Consider the following 20772-nt stretch of genomic DNA (forward strand, 5'->3'; position numbering starts at 1 on the left):
AGTCCAGAAGCCATGCAGAAAACATGGAGTCTCATATGTTTTCAGTAATTGGCCGGTGCCCATGAGGAGGGCTAAGCACGAGAAAAGGCATGATGTATGCATGACTGTCACAAATTAAATCAAATATTTTTTTTTAAAAAGACAAGCCCACAAACCAACTAAACTAATGGGCATGTGGTGGGTGTGGTTAAAAGCCCACAGAGAAATTACAGAAGGCTAGAGTGCTTGCGCACTCGACCCTAAAAAGGGCACTTCTGGACCAACAACTACCCTTCTGCCAAATTTGGTGTAATTACATCCAGTGGTTCGAGTTGTAGTTGTGTTTAAACAACCTACGGAAATTAACATGGAGAAAGCATGTTTTGGGACACCATCTTTTTCTCTGGTCCCCGCTTCACGGATCACTCTGAAACTTTCCAGATAGCAGCAGAAGTGAGTGTTGATATAGGCAAGTGAAAAAACTCTTTTTCTAGAGAAACTAGGTCCCAACTATAACTACCTAGAGGCACACTAGGTAATATGTATATGTATGTATATATATACATATATATATATATATATATATATATATATATATATATACGCACACACACATGTGTGTATATATATATATATATATATATATACACACATATATATATATATATATATATATATATATATATACACACAGATAGATAGATAGATAGATAGATAGATAGATAGATAGATAGATAGATAGATAGATAGATAGATTTATATCCCATCACACTGCAGACTCTTCTCTTCAGCAGCCACTGAGGCACGGATCATCACACCACAAAATCCATAGGCACTTGGTGCAGTGAAAGTTCTTTATGTTTAAAAACCTAGTGTAACAGAGCGATCCACAAGAAAAAAAGAAAAGAAAAAAACAAAATATATATATATATATATATATATATATTTATTAAATCGCACCCCTGCCATGCACTGTTTTTTCCACAATAATTTTACTGCAAATATTACATTGATATTATCAATTATGTTATCATTGATGTCATGAGTGCTGTAGTATGTTTGGGTAATTAGAAGTACATGGCAAGGGTGCAAGTTATAGTTACCTTAGGAGTTTTAATGCTCCAGCTTGCTGGGAGCTGTTATGTTTGCTTTTGCTTGGCTGCAGCTGTCACAGCTCCTGCCAAGCAAAAACAAGCAGCTACCGCCCAAGGGTTGGCACCTCGAAAGGTAGCAGGAGCCGGCCCTGGGGGTTGCAGTCCCAGGGCCATATATGGAAATAACCACAGGGAGGTGTGGTAGTCCCTCTGGCCTGGGGTCTGCAACAGACCCCCTTCATTATTTTATTTATTGCCCTAGGGATGTGGCGGTCACTGGGGCATGGAGTCTGCAACAGATCCCCTTCATTATTTTATTTAATGCCCCAGGGGCTGCAAGGTCCCCCACATTGTGTCTGCATAAAGCCCTGGGGAGGCGGCGGTCTCCCTCCTTTTTTCTGCACAGCCTGGCTCTGGGGAGGTGGTGGTCCCCAAAACTGTATATGGCCTGGGAGGGGGGCTGCACACCCTCCCCTTTTTTATTTTAAAAATTTTTCTGGCCCTTGGGGGGTGGGTGGTCCCCGGGACCAGGATTCCATGGGACCCCCTCTTTATATTTGATTGTGAACCCGATGAGATGGTGATCCGGGATCCAAGGGGGTCCATGCAACCCCGCCAGCAATAGTTATTATATAGTCCCAGGGAGGTGGTGGTTCAGAACTCCAAGGGAGTTCTGTATGGCCCCTGCATACAATTATTGATTTGTTACCCAGGGCGATGGTAGTCCCTTTGGGGGTCCACGCACCCCTGTATATTATATTTTCAGAGTTTGCCCTGGGGCTTCCAAAAGACCTAGAAGGAGTGCCTTGAATACAAAATGTTAATTCTCTAGTTATTTGTTGGAACTGTGAGGTGACCCTGCAGTTAATTATTGAGGAATGAACTGGAACACTACTGTTGGTGGTGGAAGTAAATGTTTTACTGACATGGATGAGAAAGATGCTTGATAACTCATAGAAAATGTGTCTAGTTTTCCAGCACACTCATTGTAAATTCTAGGTCAAAATGAGCCCCTTCATTGTATTAATTTCTAAAGGAAATGCCAACAGCCATGATGCAGTTCAGGTGTGCCACACTTTTGCCATAACTATGGAATATTAGCCTTGAGTTGTTCATTAGAACTGTTTGGTGAGGCAACAGTATAACACTGCACAATTAACAGACAGGCTACTCCAACTGTCTGAAGTACATGTTTTACTTGGAATATCAGGCTTCTAGAACCTTTATGAGAAAATCATGAGAGAAACAGTTTTCTCTCAAATATGTTTGATCAAATGCAAGCTGAGGATCGGCACTTGTTACAGGATAAAATCGTCCAATGGAATTCCTAAATTCAGCATACCACCAAAACAAATGATTTATATTGTGACTTGGTATAACCCTTTATATTTGCAGCTTTTTGTGACTCTCAGAACTTAGCATTCATTACAAGGCATTTCAATGAGGACCATGTCTGCGAGTACTGTAATGGCTACTTCAACCTGTTGTCCATGTTGTGGCCAGCCAATCAAGGAGTGTCCCTTTGGTACCCAAACTTCACATGCCTCTGAGCATAAGGATGTGCTCACCCTACTCCTTTGTTTTTTGTATTCATTTTCAAGACCATGTCCCTGAGCCCTGAAATGGCTTCTACAAAATGTTGCAGCCAGCCAATCAGGATTGACTAGTTCTGTTAAATTAGCTATCAGAGCAAAGCTGGACACCAGCAGTCCAGATACACCTAACTTTTAACCCCTCATGCCTGATGCCAAGATACCTCCAGCATATTATCTCCAGTATGCCAGCACCAGCATTTTTCCATGGCTGCCAATTCCAAGAATTACCTGCGGTATTTCAGCACCAGGGATGTATTTCAGGGATGTCCCATATGCCAAGGATTACCTGTAGTATGCCAGTGATATTATTTTGTTCTTGGTGCCTGTCAAGTTGCGAATTGCCTCTGGTATGCTAGTAGTTTGCTATGGCTGCCTCTGTAAGCCAAGAATTACCTTAAGTAGGCCAGGACCAAAGGAAGACTTACAAGCATGACACCACATTGTCATTCACATACTCATTTTCACTCACTCAGACTAATTTTCACTCATACATTCACACTTGCCCACTCTAACTAACATTCACTCTTATGCTCACTCACTCTGACTCACTCATTCTCACTCACAATTATACTCACTTACTGACACTGACTCCCATGGATCTCTCACCAGGGCCGTAGCTTCGGGAAGGGTGGGGTGTTTGGGGTGTTACACCCCACTTCCCCCAATAAATGTATTTTCTGATAAATAGTTGGGTACAAGTGCTTTCAGTAGGGTATTGTGAGATGTCAGATTTCAGCAGGAATTTTTACATGCACACAGACAAAAAAACGCACACATTCTCTCTCTTTTGAAAGTCCTAAAAAATGTTGGTTATTTTACAGAATAGTGTGTGTTGTCTCTTCACTACTCGTACTAGACAGTATTCCTTTTCCTTTTCACTGCCCCTTAGGTCCCTCACATGCACCCTGCTTATCCTCTAATGTATTTAAACATTATATGCCATCCTGATTTTTGGAAAATCTGAAGCTCACACCGCCCCCATCTTACTGACCAAGCTACTCTCACCCTCATATTAAATTATATGAATTCATTCTCAGTCACCCACTTTTACTCACTTGCAGTCATTGATCTCAGTCACGTATTCCCTGAGGCCAGAATAACAAAGGCAGTTTCCAGGACTCGCAAATGAAAAGTCAGGAGTCACAGCTACAACCTTTGTGCCCCTAAATGAGGTCCATGAAAATAAGATAAATGAGCAAACATTTGTAATAAAAAAACAGAATATCCACATTTAATGCAGAGCCACCCCACGTTTTTGCCTTTTTCTGACCCCTAACTTTGCTGGCCATGGAATGTGTACTTTACACCTGCTAAACAGGAGTAAAGTGCCTGTTATCTCCATTAAAAACTGGTATATTGGCTTATCCCTAATTGACTTATTTACTTTCCCTATATGATCCTAGTACATGGTACACAAAATATATCCTGGTTCTTGAATTTAAATGTTACCTTTGGACTACAGCACCTATTATACTGTCCACTATGATAGCAGTGAAAACATGGCTTCAGGGTTGCTCTGATTGACAGCAACAGCTTGGTCCCTGCTGCACAGACCAGTCAAAAACACCCTATAGATGGGTAGTAAAACCTGATTTTAAATATGAAATAAGTCACTCCTAATCACACCTTGCTGCTCACAAAGTAAGGTGCATAATATTTAAGGTAGAACAAGTTTGACATTAGGAATGGAATGTTTCTCCAGTGACTTGGCCCAAATGACAATGACACTGGTCAGTCTGTAACTGGTACATAGGAAATGTTAAAGTATAATTTATATACTGTAAGCCTATACCCACTACAGACCCCATTCAAAGACTTATTTTTTATATCTAATAAAAAATCCAGTCTTATAGTGAGACCAGATTTTTACCAAATAAATTGAAAAAGTAACTTTAATAATGTTACATTTAACCTGCTTAAAGCTTTTCATGGCTAATTGCGTTAGCTCTTCATCCACTGCCCATCCAGTGCTTGGTCTGAATGAGGTGTAAAAGAGGTGTGGAACTTACTCTCAGAGAACAGACAATGGCCTGGGCCTCGGGAGGTTTTTACTTTCCTTTGCAGGAGGACCAGCTTGGGTAGGCCCAGATAATTTATTAACTTCAAAGGGAGCTGTTCTGTCAGCAGAAAATGTTAAGTTACACTTGGCAAAACCTATTCTTTGCCCCATAATCAGGCTGGCAGCAAACCAAGTGGAAAGACCGAGGAGGAGACTGCTCATTACCCTAGCAGCACCTCTGGGTGGGAACACCGGCTCAGCACGAGAGGAGAAGGGATTTCCCATCTTGGATTTTGGGAGTGAGGGGGACTGTCATACTGTTTGCAGTAGGGCAAACAGAACCTGCTGCAAATGTGGAAAGGGTTGCCATTGGGAACCTTATCCCATTTGTTGGGGAGTGTTCCAGAAGTTCCCCTCTCCCACTAGCTGGTGCCTGACGGAATTGGGATCTCTAGAAATGCTTTAAGATGGCTTGCTTCCTTCTTGGATAAGAGAGGTTTCAAGCCACTGAGAGATAATGGTATTCCATCACTCAGCAGTTGAGATGTGGAGTTCCACAGGGCTCCTCCTTGAGCCCCACACTCTTTAATGTCTATGTCTGCCCATTATTAGACATCATCGGTGCCTTTTGGGTCCATGATGGTGTCCTACGTGGACAACACACAGCTGATAGTTACTCTGTCCCCTGATACTACAGTCACCTTGACAATACTCAACAGGTGTTTGAAGAAGGTATCCGAAAGGATGGCGGGCATCTGTCTAAAGTCAAATGGAGAGAAAATTGAGGTAATGGTGGTAGGTAACAACCCATCCCTCTGGTAACTGATCAGCTGGCCCACTGAGGTAGGGGAAGGTCCTACAACCAAAAAAGAGGTAAAGAGCTTAGGTTTCTCCCTAGAAAATCATCTATGTATGGCCTTGCAGATTACCAGTTTCAGTCTATTGAGACCACTCAGGAAAAACTTGAAGTGGCTTTCAGCTGATTCCAGAAGAATTATGATCCAGGGGTTAATCCCAGAGGTGGTGGTAAGGAAACTTCAAATCATCCAGAACTTCGCAGCACAGACTCGTTTGGGAATTCCAAAATCACAATTAGAGAGGGAAACACTTAAAGCTCTTCATTGGCTGCCCATAAGAATCAGAGTCCAGTTCAAGGCACTCTGCTTGATTCATCATGCCAAAAAAGAAGCTGGGCCTAAAAACCCTTCTCCGATTGATCAAACCTTATCAACCTAGCATGGTCCTTAGATCCTGTACACTTAATTTTCTAGTCACATCCAGGATTAACAGGTCTAGGTGTGGAGGATGATCATTTTCACATCTTGCCACTAAGCTGTGGAACTCTCTTCCCCTCAAGCTGAAAGGCAAAAACAATTTTGTGCACTTTAGGAAGCAGCTAAAAACCTATATTTTCCCTTAATGTGTTGTGCATGTTTTATCACTGTTTTCCAATAGCACAGGGAAGCCTGGTTTTGGGTAGCTATGTGCTTTACCACTTCAGTGTATTGTATTGTATTGACATAAATGTGGCACGTCAGAATACTTAGTAGACTTGTGGAACATCGGAAGAGGACTAGACCTGCTGTCTGTGACTTGAGTATACAGCTGACCAGCGGAGCTGGACTGGACTTTGATGTCAGACTCTGCCTGACACTCTGGCAATCTTTAGTGCCCAGCCATAAAGTCCTGAAGGCCATTAAAGTATAATCCTGTGATTGTTGGTCCCCGGAAGGAATTTTGGTAACATTTCAAATCTTTTTCTCCAGAGCCCTGGAGCTTCAAGGGGAACTGCTGGAAAAATTATCTAACCAGCAGTTTCACAATGTTGAGTTGAATTTCAGTTTGTCCCAGTCAAAGCTTTCAGTGCCTCAGAAAAAACTCTTAAGTTCAACTTTGTGTAGGGACTTAAAAACATTTCTGCATGAATTCTACAAAGCTCCAGAGCTGCAGTGGGGTCAACTTGCTTCAAGTATCTGGCCTTCTTTTCAAGGCAGTGGCTATGATTTCAGCAGTGGGCTGGTCAGTGAGGAGTCTTCTTCTGAAAAAGTGACAAAGTCCATTGTCTGCATTAGGACTTAAAATAAATTTCAACACTTAAAAAAAACAAAAAAAAGTCACTTTCTGAAATGGGACCTTAAACTTTTTTGAGCTTTTAACTTCCATACTTTTCACCACAACCAAACTACCTGTTGTATCCGATCAGGGCTCCATCATGGTCGGTTTCAAATTGCCCCCGAGTCCCTATCTACTGCTCTTGTAGACTACAATTGGGGCATTGCGTTTTTTGGCACTATTTCTACTACATCATTTTAAAAAAACGTATCTCTGGTTCATCGTATTGGATTTTTGTCATTATCTCCATTTCACTAATTCAGTTTAGGATTCTCCTTGTTTGGTGTTATGATGTTCTTACTAATTTAGTACTTTACACATTGCCCTAAATTAAGCCTGTCTGCTCTGGGCCTTAGCTACCGGGGGCTGGGCTCGGGTAATTTCCTGACTTTTTCAGGGTTCACCCTGACATGAAGTATTATAATTCCTTGAGTTGGGCACAGGCAACTTTTTTACAATGGCTTTCACCCAAAATCTGACTCAAATTTTCGAAGATCATAAAGACTGTTGATTGGGAGATTGCATAAAACAATACAGGACACACACTATGGACTAACAACCCAGCAAATGCAGCAGGACATTGCCACTTCTTGTCATGTAAACAAACTGTCAGAATATAGTTCTGAACTATCCTCTGAGGTTAGGCCTACAGTGATATTGGAGGTACCCAAATCTAGTGAAGGATCCATGTTTCTTTCCCACAATCTAGCACACCCCAACATGGGCCTAGATTTATTTAGGGCTGCCCGGGTGCTCAAGTGTTCTGCACAATCTTGCGATTCACTAACGTGCCTTTTATCTTGGTTTGCATTGCTTTGCGACACACAAGTGCTTGTGCAAAATATTAGTGAATAACCCCCATAGTTTTCTAACTTGTACGCTATACGGATGCCATAAATGGAAATCCTTATTCCTAGCATTTGACAAGCAGACAGCAAGTAGCTGCATGCTTGGCTGCACCTATTCTCACACTCTCCACTACACCCCTGCTTATGCACTGTGAAGAACCTCACTCTACTTCTACCCTGCCTCCAAGCCTCAGGCACCTCACCCTTTTCTCTCATAGGCAAACTACATCACCTGTAGCATACACAGGAACCTAATGAAAATTAGGGCACTCTGTGACATTGTGCCATGTTCAAATCTAAGACCTAAGTCTTGGAGTATTGTGTACCAGTGCCGCTATGCCAGAATCTGTTAAAAGGCTTCACATATATTGTTACGAACTGGATTCCAGTTTTCTGGCCCTTTTAGATAGTGACTTTGGTGATCAGTCTCGGCTTCTTGGTAATGATACGACTCTCAACTTCAGAGTGATTTTGCCCTTCATCATAAAACTGACTAATTCAAAGCTAGTGCTCCCCTTAGAAAAACGATACGTTTTGTGTCTAATTGCAAAATAGCAATGTTCAGAGCATCTCTTCAGCATAGGTTAAATTCAATAATCTGAAATGTTATATTTAATAAACAAATTTAGAGATGTACATTTAATTTACCTTATATTTCTTTCCCAGTTGAAATGGAAAACCATCCCTCTTGTCTATCTGTGTTCCCCATTCGTTATTTTTCATGGAGTTGCAAGATGTATATCGTTTCCCGATATAGTCAAATCGGGGATTAAATTCAAATGCGACGTTTGACTTATCGTGCTCAAATTCAACTGCAAACCTATGAAAGAGAGAAAGAGTAATACAATTATACTTTTAATGAATTGAGCTCATTGCAAACACTACGGCTAACCAAATATTAGAACATAACTTTTAATTTACATTTTTCTTGAGCAGGATCAATATTCAAACACTAAATAGCAGTTCCATCCATTTGAATATATTATTTGTTTGTATTTTTGGCGTTTACACGATTAACGCGCAGTAGAGAGTGGAAGTCAATACTACATCTGTAGCCACATTGAAATGGACTGAGGCAAAGGAGGAGTCTAACACTGAGACATTCAGGATGCAGTGCTGAGCTAGATTTCCAAGGAGACGTTATTGTACATGAATAACTAACAGGCAGCCAGCAACATGCAAACCTTCATGAAGCTCCGAGCACACAGTATTAACCTCACAGGCCTCCATTTGTTGGGTTTTCTACTGCAGACACATTGCTTTGCAAGTGGTCCCATATATCCCTCGGTTGCAAGTGCGAGGTATCAGTTTCTGAAACCCTTCCAGCCCAATAGTATATATTAAATCATTAAGCCAGTCATCCACAGTTTGTAGTGGTTCCACCTAGCAAATGGACACTCTCCTCTGAGCTAAAAGCAGGAAAATAGTTGCATATTTCCCTGCAGAGGCTGGGACCGCCTTAAAAATCCCAGTGGTGCCATAATGGAAGATGTGGCAATAGACACCCCACCATGCTAAAGAGCAGGTCAAATGTACAACACCAATATGCAGTCAACCAAAGTACATGTCCAAGCTACATGTATGAAATCTGCCTCCAGTTAATGACACAGCGGGCATCTACGATCTGCCACAAGTCCACATGAACTCAAGGAGGCAGGGGTGCAATAGCTTTGTAAATATTTACAATGTAGAATGTAATATCTACTGTTTGAGGACACAATTCATATTTATGACCATTATTGGTCATCAGTCAAAGTAACCTTCAAATCTGCAACCCAATGTGCTCTACATGTCTCTTCCTTAGTTTGTCTGATATTTGAGACAGCATTAAATACTCCTTCAACATGATTGCCTCATTCATTAGCACATGAGCAATCATGGCTGCAGCTCCCTCAGGAACGAGGGAGTGACATCTGCAGAGTGTGTTTGACTCTGTCAAACAGTGTTGTTTCAGCCAGCATTTGGAATTGGGCAATGATGAAGAATCACCTCCTCGTGATAGAGGTCCTCCACCAGAAGCAGTCACAGATGTCTCAACTGCCGGTGTGCTTTGTGCTCACTGGTAGCCCATGAGTGTAGATGGTTTAGCAGAGACAGATCCGCTTCATAAAGAACCCCCACACGGACAAATGCAGGCAACTGACGCCATGCCCCAGATGTGCAGGCCCCTGTGAAGTACTAAAATGGCAAGAGACACCACTCTGTCCTTTACCTCCAAATGCAGCGATGGATACTCTTTGTGGAATCATTAATAACCATGCTGTTCGTGGGCCACCCAGTAGTACAGTTCAGTGCCCCGCCCCCTCACTCCTGATCATCAGACAATATCAGTGTATCCCAGCTAGACTACCATCCTTGCCAGGGTGAACCACAAAAGGCACTAAATTAACCTGTCCTTAACCTTCTGGTAATTTAGCACAAATCAGTCAGGGTTAACTTAGAGGCAATGTATAATGTATTTATGCAAAACACAACCATTAATAACGTGATAACACAACACAAGAAAAAAATCCGAAACCAATTACAAATAGAGTACGTTTTAATACACAGAATATATTTAAAAAATACTGGTTCACTGTAGACCTATTTAAAATGATTAATCATAATTTATACTGTGGATGTGATCACTATCCACTTGATATGATCAAATCAAAAGGGCAAAATAATATAAAAAGTATATAATTCAGTTTTTGGTTATTCACATATTCGTGAGAGCAATCAAAATGAGGAGGTTATTCAAAACACAACTATATCCATAACGACTTATTCATTTTTTTTTTAAGTTACATAAACTCAGAGCTGATAAACTGCCCACACACGTGAAAAAATGTTCCACTGTGAATTAAAAATGAACAAAGTGCATCCACAATATCAAGTTGTATATCTTTTGACTCCTTGGATTATGTCTGGTCTTGGGATCAAAGGGCAAAGTCTAGATACATATATAGTCAACGACATGTCGACCTCTGATCACAAAAAGGTCATCATCAGGACAGAAGGATAGAGGTGAGCACCAGATATATGGCGAAGACGTCAGGCGAAAGGGAACCAATCTTAAAAAAAAGAGAACTTCTGTGTAGGAATCCCTGATGAAGGGTTCCTAGAAATCAATTCGAGAATATAGCGTCAGTAATTCTGACAGGATGAATCCAGGAGTTTTATAGGTCGCAGATTGCCAATGATCAGTTTCAGCAACAATGGGCCACATGACAATGTCATGTCTGTCGAGACTGAATCACTTGTACCAGCAAGCACAGTGTGCTAGAGACATATGCAACCATGACACCAAAACAAATAAAACCCAAACTGTAGAACTGGTAATACTGATTTCAAAGTTTTTTGTGAGATTAGCACCAAAACATTAAAAGTGTCACTCATGGTTATCTGGGCGCACTGGACTGGGGGAAAAATGACAAGTTCAGGCTAACTGTCGGATACCTGGAGAATTTTAGTCCAGCTGACCATTTGCCTTCATACATCAAAAGCGAAGAGTTCTGTTAATGATCAACAATGAGCCCAAACTTCAGGACTTTCACCTTTTTCTTGTGGCAAAGCTCTTACTGATGCCAGCCAAGGGTCCAGGACTTACGTGTCTTAGGACTCACTCCAGCAAAGACCTACAGCAGGGCTAAGGCAGATGAAGTTGCAGCTGGGCAGTTGCAGGGAGGCCCCCTGTAGCTTGTTGTGTCCCTGTAACTCATAGAGGAGGACAGCAAACTGACCCCTGGAGTCACTTTGGGTAGGCTGGAATCAAGAAAAGCGAGTCCAATCTTTCTTCTTCAGGCAGCAAGGCAGTCCGTCAAGCAGCAGGGCAGTCCTTCTTCTGAATCTTCCCAAAATCCAGGAGTGTTCGTGTGATATTTTTGAAGGTACTCTTTTTATACCTCAGGCCAGCCTTTGTGTTGGGGAATTCCCTGAACTACCCCTAAAACTGGTTCTGGTTAGTTCTTCAAAACTGTCTATGATGGCAAAAAGCAGGGCAGGCCTGCTGTCAGGTTCTTTTGTGTATGCTGTGGGGAATGTCCTTTGAAATGTAATCAGGGCAGGGCTCAGCCTCTTCCCATCCATCCGTCCATGAAGACCAGCTACACCCAGGTCCCAATTTTCACTGTCTGGGCCCAAAACACATTCTTGATAGGAAAACCATTAACAGGCTCAGGCAGCTGGAAACTACTAGAAAGGCCACAGAAACTTTGGGCATAAAAATGCTAACTTTCTAAAAGTGTCATTTTCAAAATTAGAATCTAAAATTCGACCTCACCATTAAAGAGGACTTTAAATTACAATTCAAAAGAGGGTAAGAAGTATTTTTCTAGCTGATACCAATCAGGATTTAGCATTTAATAAATGTAACAAGGTAGCCCAATGATTCCCTATGGTAGCAGCAGCCGTGTGCAGTGAAAATAGTTTTGGGGAAACTTTTACTGTAAGGACATTTTCAACATTAATTTCTACTTGGCCTATTTTTAAATATCTACACCCTTCTTTTACTGGCAATAAGGTCTACATATGGTTGACATTAATTTTTTACAGGAAGGTTTAGGGCTGCTAAAAGGGCTATCTTGGCAGGTCAATGTACACCTTTAAGCTGTCACATACAGGTTACCTTTGTGCAGCTACCCTACTGCGCACAACTGTAGTCTCTCACCTGTAGTCTGCAACTGTGTGCACGCGCCTGTGCCCACGTGATCATGTGTAACCAGCCCTGTGCTCCTGCTCTACCTGCGCCACAGCAGCCCAGTCTTAAAAGGTGGACACCAGAGGTGAAAATGTGCAGTTCAGTTTACCATGAACTTACTGGGAGTAAGACTCAGATAGGTATGCTCACCCACAATAAAGGTCCAGTCCTGGTGATCAAAAAGCAAAAATCAGGGCGTACTTAATGGGCGGAACCCATTTGCAAAAGACAGCATCTGGCGATGCAATACTTTTTTGTGTCTACAAAAAACTGTGCACAGTGCAAGAGTGGAGATTTTGGGGCCTGCTTTTGGTGGAATCACCCCCTCCCCCCAATCTCTTCAAATCATGCCCTAAAATACTTATAAAGTGGTATTCTTTGCATTGGGTGATTATAGATTGACCAATTTCCTGTTTTTTTAGCTGACAGCCGAAGATGATGATCTTAGTTTTTGCAGTGTTACTCAGGATGTTATTGCTTTCACAGTAGGCAGCCAGCTCCTCCATTTGCTTCTGTAGCCCTAATGCTGTCTGATCTAGGAGGAGAGTACTATCTTCACACTATAGGAAGTTTAATTTTTGATCCGCTAGCTGTTTTGGATGGGAAAGGGTCGCACAATCTGAAAGAGCCAGTTTCATAGCTCCTCCCATAACTTTCCTCGATTTATGTTGACAAATGCCATTTTGAAGTTGATAGCAGCAGTATATAGCAATTTAACCTTTGTCTTCATTGTTGCATCGACTAACATGGGGCAGGGACAGAGGGTTATCAACAATACTACATCACTTAATGAAGCCTGTTTAAAAATCCAGTATTAGGATCTTTTCTGTAATCCATTTTTGGAACTCTTTCAGGAGGAATTTAGTGTAAATCTTTCTCTCCAATCTAGACAGTAATTTTCGGGTAATGAGTTGCAGCCTTTTTTGTAAATGGGCATCAAGAAAGAGTTATACCACCTGTCATGGACTGACTAAGAGGACATGCAAGACATGTACATTGGAAATTGCCCATTGACTTGTTGCTTGATGGAAAATGGCTGCCCGTATTCCACTGAGCCCATGGGTAGATTTGATGACGATTTCTTATATGGGTATATTTGATGACGATTTCTATCTTTTTGGTGGTAATTAGAAAGTTGTTTCCCCCAGCTGCTTCTGTGGACGCCTGAGGACTATTGAGGTCTATTGTTCTTAGGCTCTTCTGATGGTGCAGTATCATAAATGTAAAGGTAGCGGTCAAATGCAGACACAACAGCCACACTAAATGTTTGCCACACTTAAGGCATGATTACAACATTGGCGGTCTGGCCACAAGACTTCCAATGCCGCGGGGAGGACCCCATCATCATGCCGGTGGTGTCCTCCCCAGTCATATTACAATGTTCCCGCCGGGCTGACAATCAGGAACACTGTATTACGACGTTTCGGACGGTCAGCCAAGCGAGAACAGAGCTACAGTATTGGTCTCAGTTCCATGCGAAATGTGAGTGTGTCAATCTTCCCATCTATTCTTACAAGGGTATGATGCATCCCTGACAGAATAGCATATAGGTCACCATCAACGGCCTCCTTCTCAGCACCAGCTGCACCCCCATCCAGGATAGGGCTGCCCTAGCAATCCTTGCCTGATTTCCTCTGGCCTAACTGTAGCTTGGGTTGTGATTTGTCAGGCTTGAACATCTTGCCGCCCAGACCACAACCATCTCAGTAGGCACTGAGCACAGAATCTCTCCAATCCACTGCCAAAACTGGGACACACTGAAAAGGATCCATAGGAGGCTGCTCCCCCTACTGTCCTCCCTGCTGCTCTCAGCAAGTCTCCTAGTAAATGTGTGAAGGGCCACAGGTGGGCACCAAGATACTTCACAACAGGCGTCCCCACAACCAGGAACCGTCCTACTCAGCCAGCACAGTGGCCCATGCTATTAAGCCCCTCCACCACACGGCACAAGGCCTCCACTGCATACGGTCCTTGCCAAATAAACCACGCACACCATACCAGTTTACGGCCGGCCACATCCTGGTCAAGGTGCCATCTGGGTCATCACTCCAGGTTGCCTCCCACATCCGGATGTCCAATCAATTGCGCAGGAGCCACACTCGGCCGAGTGGTCGCACTACAGGCCGGCCCTTAGGTCTGGGCTGGGAATGGAGCATCCTCACAGTTTCAGCAGCTGCAGCAGGACATTCTGGCACCGGTCCCACTACATGTTAATGGGTGGTTGCACAAGGATGCTGGTGAAGAAGAAATGTCTGAAGGAGCTCTCCTAAGAGCCAGCCATCCCAGGTCAGGCAAGCTCCACCCCCATACATAAACATATTTTGGGTGGTTTAGTCACAGTTCTATTCGAGCCCTCTCATTTTAAGACTTTCGTCCATTTGTGAAAATTATTCAGAACGTTTCACCAGATTGGCAACCTATGCCTGACTATACCTGGATAACTATTAACCTGTTGCCCGTCATGGACGTAATGGTTGCATCCATGGCTGCGCCTCTCAGGCGCCATGGACGTAACCATTATGTCCAGGTACCGGCTCTCGGGGGAAGTGCTAGTGCTCCCCCCAAGGGCCGCCCCACCAGGTCAGGGCTGAAAGGGGAATTGCTTAGCTTAGCATTTCTCTTCCGCTCGGGAGGAGGGGGCCGGCAGAGGCATGAAAGGAAAGGAAAGGCCTTTCCTTTCCTTACCTTTCTTTTCCTATCATGTCTCTGCATGCATTTCTGCTGCCCGATCGCAATGCGATCGGGCTGCAGAAACACCCACTTAAACCAGGGATTTTTTTTTTATAGGTAATTGTCAAGAGGGGAGTGGCCCCTTGGGCAAGGGCCGCTCCCCAGGTGGCCAAATAATGAAACACTTAGACAGCAGGGATACATTTTTTTTGTTTATTTTTTTCTTTTATGTATGGGGAGCGACCCCTTAGGCAAGGGTCGCTCCCCAGGGGGCCAATTTTTTTTTAGGTCATTTCTGCCCCCCCGGGGGCAGATATCACTAGCCACCGGGGATTTTTTTAAAATTATACATTCGCATAAGGGGAATGGCCCCATGGGCATGGGCTGCTCCCCAGGGGGGCCACATTATTTTTAGGCCATTTCTGCCTCCCCGGGGCAGATCGGCCTAATATAGTTAGGCTGATCTGCCCCCAGGGAGGGCAGAAAAGCCCTAGACACCAGGTATATATTTTTTTTTGTTTATTTTATTTTTTTATATGTGGGGAGTGACCCCCTAGGCAAGGGTCGCTCCCCGGGGGGCTACATTTTTATTAGGCCATTTCTGCCCCACCTGGGCGCAGACGCCACTAGACACCAGGGATTTTTTTTTTATACTTACGCCTAAGGAGAGTGGCCCCTTGGGCAAGGGCCGCTCCCCAGGGGGCCAAATAATTAAACACTTAGACAGCAGGGATACATTTTTTTTGTTTATTTTTTTCTTTTATGTATGGGGAGCGACCCCTTAGGCAAGGGTCGCTCCCCGGGGGGCCAATTTTTTTTTAGTCATTTCTGCCCCACCGGGGATATTTTTTCAATTATACATACGCATAAGGGGAATGGCCCCTTGGGCATGGGCTGCTCCCCAGGGGGGCCACATTATTTTTAGGCCATTTCTGCCTCCCCGGGGCAGATCAGCCTAATATAGTTAGGCTGATCTGCCCCCAGGGAGGGCAGAAAAGCCCTAGACACCAGGGATATATATATATATATATATATATATATATATATATATATATATATATATATTCTTTTATATGTGGGGAGTGACCCCCTAGGCAAGGGTCGCTCCCCGGGGGGGGGCACATTTTTTTTTTTAGGCCATTTCTGGCCCACCTGGGCGCAGATGCCACTAGACACCAGGGATTTTTTTTTTTATACTTACGCCCAAGGAGAGTGGCCCCTTGGGCAAGGGCCGCTCCCTGGGGAGGCAAAATATTGTTAGGCCTTTTCTGCCCCCCCTGAAGGCAGATCGGTCTGTCCCCTAGGCCCCAGGGATATATATTTTTAATTTACTTTATGTTTTTATGTATGGGGAGCGTCCCCTTAGGCAAGGGTCGCTCCCCTGGGGAGCAAATTGTATTTAGGCCATTTCTGCCCCCCTTGGTGGCAGATCGGCATATTTTTGTTAGGCCAATCTGCCCCAGTGGGGCAGAAACCAGTAGACACCAGAGATTGATGTGTGTGTATGTGTGTGTTTTGTTTGGGGGGGCAGCCCCTTGGGCAAGGGTCGCTCCCCATGTAGGCACATTACTGTTGGCCATTGGCCTATTTTTGGAAGGCCCATCTGCCCCGAGGGGGCAAAAAGCCCACCAGAGACCAGGGAAGATTTTTTTTCAAAATAAGAGGGTGGTGGTATGGCCATAGCCCTCGCCCCCAAAATAAATGGGGCCACAGTTGTTCTGCCAGGGAATTAAAAACAAAAACAAATAGTGGACTGGTAGCTACCAACCAGTATGGGCCTGGTTATGCCCCCACCCCCAACTGAAGGGGGTAACAGTCTTTCAGCCCTCCTCCCGCACACTAAAACATCTTATCCCACTGCAAGCAAGAGGACATTTGATTATTTTGGGTTTTGGTTTTACATTTGGGCCATGAGAGCTTGGTAACTCTCAATATCGTCCCACTTGGAATAGTGAGGGCTGCACTTTTTTGACTTTGGGATGCTGCCATGTTCAAAAATCCACAAGACCTAGACACATCTGAAAACTAAACATCTAGTTGATTCCAGGGTGGTGTGCTTCACATGCAACCTGCACCATTTTCTTACCCACAATGCCCTGCAAACCTCCAACTTTGATGGAAATCAAATTATGTTCCCACATTTTTGTGATGGAACCTTCTGGAATTTGCAGGAATCCACAAAATTCCTACCACCCAACATTGTTTCATCTATACAGATAAAAAATTCGGCTGCACTTGTCAGCCTAAAATGTTTTTTTCAAACTGCCCTTTTGGACCCGCTTTGGCTCCCCCTCAATTTCGACATGTTTTTGGCTCTTACCTGTCAAAGGCACTTGACCCACCTACACAAGTGACGTTTCATTTTTACTAGGAGGGTGGTAGGAAAATTGTACCGGTGCAGTGCCCCACACAGAAATGTGGGGAATATTTGATTTTTTAGCTACATTTGAGGTTTGCTCTGGATTCTGGGTAAGAAAACATTGGGGGATCCACGCAAGTCACTCATCCCTTGACTCCCTTGGGTGTCTAGTTCTCAGAAATATCTGGGTTTGATAAGTTTCCCTAGATGGCAGCTGAGCCCAGGACCAACAATGCAGGTGCCCCCCCACATAAACAGGTAGTTTTGTATTTGATAATTTTGATGTGTCCAGATAGTGTTTTGGGGCATTTCCTGCCACGAGCACTAGGCCTACCCACACAAGTGAGGTACCATTTTTATCGGGAGACTTGGGGTAACGCTGGGTGGAAGGAAATTTGTGGCTCTTCTCAGATTCCAGAACTTTCTGTCACCGAAATGTGAGGAAAAAGTGTTTTTGGGGCCAAATTTTGAGGTTTGCAAAGGATTCTGGGTAACAGAACCTGGAGAGAGCCCCACAAGTCACCCCATCTCGGATTCCACTAGGTGTCTACTTTTAAAAAATTTGCAGGTTTGGTAGGTTTCCCTAGGTGCCGGCTGAGCTAGAGGCCAAAATCCACAGCCAGGCACTTTGCAAAAAACAGCTCTGTTTTCTTTGGGAAAATGTGATATGTCTACGTTGTGTTGTGGGGCATTTTCTGTCGTGGGTGCCAGGTCTACCCACACAAGTGAGGTACCATTTTTATCGGGAGACTTGTGGGAACGCTGGGTGGAAGGAAATTTGTGGCTCCTCTCAGATTCCAGAACTTTCATTCACCGAAATGTGAGGAAAAAGTGTTTTTTTTTGCCAAATTTTGAGGTTTGCAAAGGATTCTGGGTAACAGAACCTGGTGAGAGCCCCACAAGTCACCACATCTTGGATTCCCCTAGGTGTCTAGTTTTAAAAAATGCGCAGGTTTATCAGGTTTTCCGAGGTGCCGGCTGAGTTAGAGGCCAAAATCCACAGCTAGGCACTTTGCAAAAAACAGCTCTGTTTTATTTGGGAAAATGTGATGTGTCCAAGTTGTGTTTTGGGGCATTTCCTGTTGTGGGCGCTAGGCCTACCCATACAAATGAGGTACCATTTCTTTCAGGAGACTTGGGGGAACGCTGGGTAGAAGTAAATGTGTGGCTCCTCTCAGATTCCAGAACTTTCTGTCACCAAAATGAGAGGGAAAAATGTTTTTTGGGTCATATTTTGAGGTTTGCTAAGGATTCTGGGTAACAGAACCTGGTGAGAGCCCCACAAGTCACCCCTTCTTGGATTCCTCTAGGTATCTTCTAGTTTTAAAAAATGTGCAGGTTTGGTAGGTTTCCCTAGGTGCCGGCTGAGCTAGAGGCCAAAATCCACAGCTAGGCACTTTGCAAAAAACAGCTCTGTTTTCTTTGGGAAAATGTGATGTGTCCAAGTTGTGTTTTGGGGGCATTTCCTGTTGCAGGCGCTAGGCCTACCCATACAAGTGAGGTACCATTTTTATTGGGAGACTTGGTGCGAACTCAGAATAGCAAAACAAGTGTTATTGCCCCTTGTCTTTCTCTACATTTTTTCCTTTCAAATGAAAGACAGTGTGCAAAAAAGACGTCCATTTGAGAAATGCCCTGTAATTCACATGCTAGTATAGGAACCCCAGAATTCAGAGATGTACAAATAACCACTGCTTCTCTACACCGTATCTTGTGCCCATTTTAGAAATATGAAGGTTTTCTTGATACCTATTTTTCATTCTTTATATTTCAGCAAATGAATTGCTGTATACCCGGAATAGAAAGAAAACCCTTTGCAAGGTGCAGCTCATTTATTGGCACTGGGGATCTAGGGTTCTTGATGAACTTACAAGCCCTATATATCCCCGCAACCAGAAGAGTCCAGCAGACAGAACCGTATATTGCTGTCTAAAATTTGACATTGCAGGAAAAAGTTACAGAGTAAAATGTGAGAAAAATGGCTGTTTTTTACCTCAATTTCAATATATTTTCATTTCAGCTGTTATTTTCTGTAAGAAACCCTTGTAGGATCTACACAAATTACCCCTTGCTAAATACACAATTGTATCTATTTTTCAGAAATGTTTAGCTGTCTGGGATCCAGCATTGTTTTCACATGCATTTCTGTCACTTACTGGAAGGAGGCTGAAAGCACAAAAAATAGTAAAAATGGAGTATGTCCAAGTAAAATGCCAAAATTGTGTTGAAAAATTGGGTTTTCTGATTCACATCTGCCTGTTCCTAAAAGCTGGGAAGCTGGTGATTTTAGCACTGCAAACTCTTTGTTGATGCCATTTTCAGGGAAAAACCACAAGCCTTCTTCTGCAGCCCTTTTTTCCCTTTTTTTTACAAAAATTAAATTTTCGCTGTATTTTGGCTAATTTCTTGGTCTCCTTCAGGGGAACCCATAAAGTCTGAGTACCTCTAGAATCCCTAGGATGTTGGAAAAAAGGATGTAAATTTGGCATGGGTAGCTTATGTGGACAAAAAGTTATGAGGGCCTAAGCGCGAACTGCCCCAAACAGTCAAAAAAAGGCTTGGCACCTGAGGGGGAAAAGGCCTGGCAGTGAAGCGGTTAAGCTCTTTCACAATACACTGGATTACACATTGGACCCAATTTACAAACTGATCATTCCCTTCAAAAAATGTCAATATTACCTAATCATGGTTTATTGCCAACACAAATAGTGTTGGATCCTTAAGAAAGCATTGAAAGAACCCATAAAATACAGTGGAGCTGAATTGAGATTTAAAACCTGAAGGGCGCATTGGATCGATGCCATAAAGACAATCTTGGCAAGGATAGTCTTCCTCTCTCCATATAGGAAAAATAGCCTTCCTTCTTGGCTGGGCTATCGCAGATATCAGTTGAATCCTCTCTACACAGCCCAGAAGGATCTTGGCATTTAAAGAGTGATGCCTTCAACCAAATTACAAAAGCAATAGGGAAATAAAGGCATTAAAAACTAAGCTTAAGAAGCTTGTGAGGCAATTTAATTACCCCAAGGATAATAGCGGAAACAAAAATATTCAATCTGCTTATATATAAAAAGTTGGGCCATCAGAAAGTAAAAGCTTGAGATTTAACTTTTGACACTATATGAGGCAGCCAAAAGTAAGAACTTATGAAAATATTGGAATATTCTTAATTATTGTATATCACAGTGAAAAAAAATATTGTATATCACAGTGAAAAACTAAGGGCCTCATTACGAGTCTGGTGGTCCGAGGACTGCCAGACTCGCGTTGGCGGTTAGACCCCCACACTCCGGGCGGTCCAACGGGCACATTACAATCCTGGTAGGTGGACCTGCCAGGGGACTGCCATCACCACCAGGAATGTGGCTACTAATGGGTAGAGAGCGGTCTGATTTGTGCTCAGCCACGGCAGCGCTGAACTCAGTGCTGCTGTGCTGA

At 43.3% G+C, this 20772-nt stretch overlaps 1 protein-coding gene across 1 annotated transcript in view; it reads right to left on the minus strand.

The window, feature by feature from the left end:
• The window catches only part of LOC138258772 (galectin-8-like), a 266967-nt gene that overhangs the window by 49356 nt on the left and 196839 nt on the right, over positions 1 to 20772 (minus strand). Inside the window, exon 5 of the mRNA XM_069206019.1 lies at positions 8276 to 8447. Coding sequence (XP_069062120.1) covers positions 8276 to 8447 — 172 coding nt within the window. The remainder of the gene's footprint in view (positions 1 to 8275; positions 8448 to 20772) is intronic.

This window comes from Pleurodeles waltl, chromosome 9, assembly GCF_031143425.1.
Source record: "Pleurodeles waltl isolate 20211129_DDA chromosome 9, aPleWal1.hap1.20221129, whole genome shotgun sequence".
Taxonomy (NCBI): Eukaryota; Metazoa; Chordata; class Amphibia; order Caudata; family Salamandridae; genus Pleurodeles; species Pleurodeles waltl.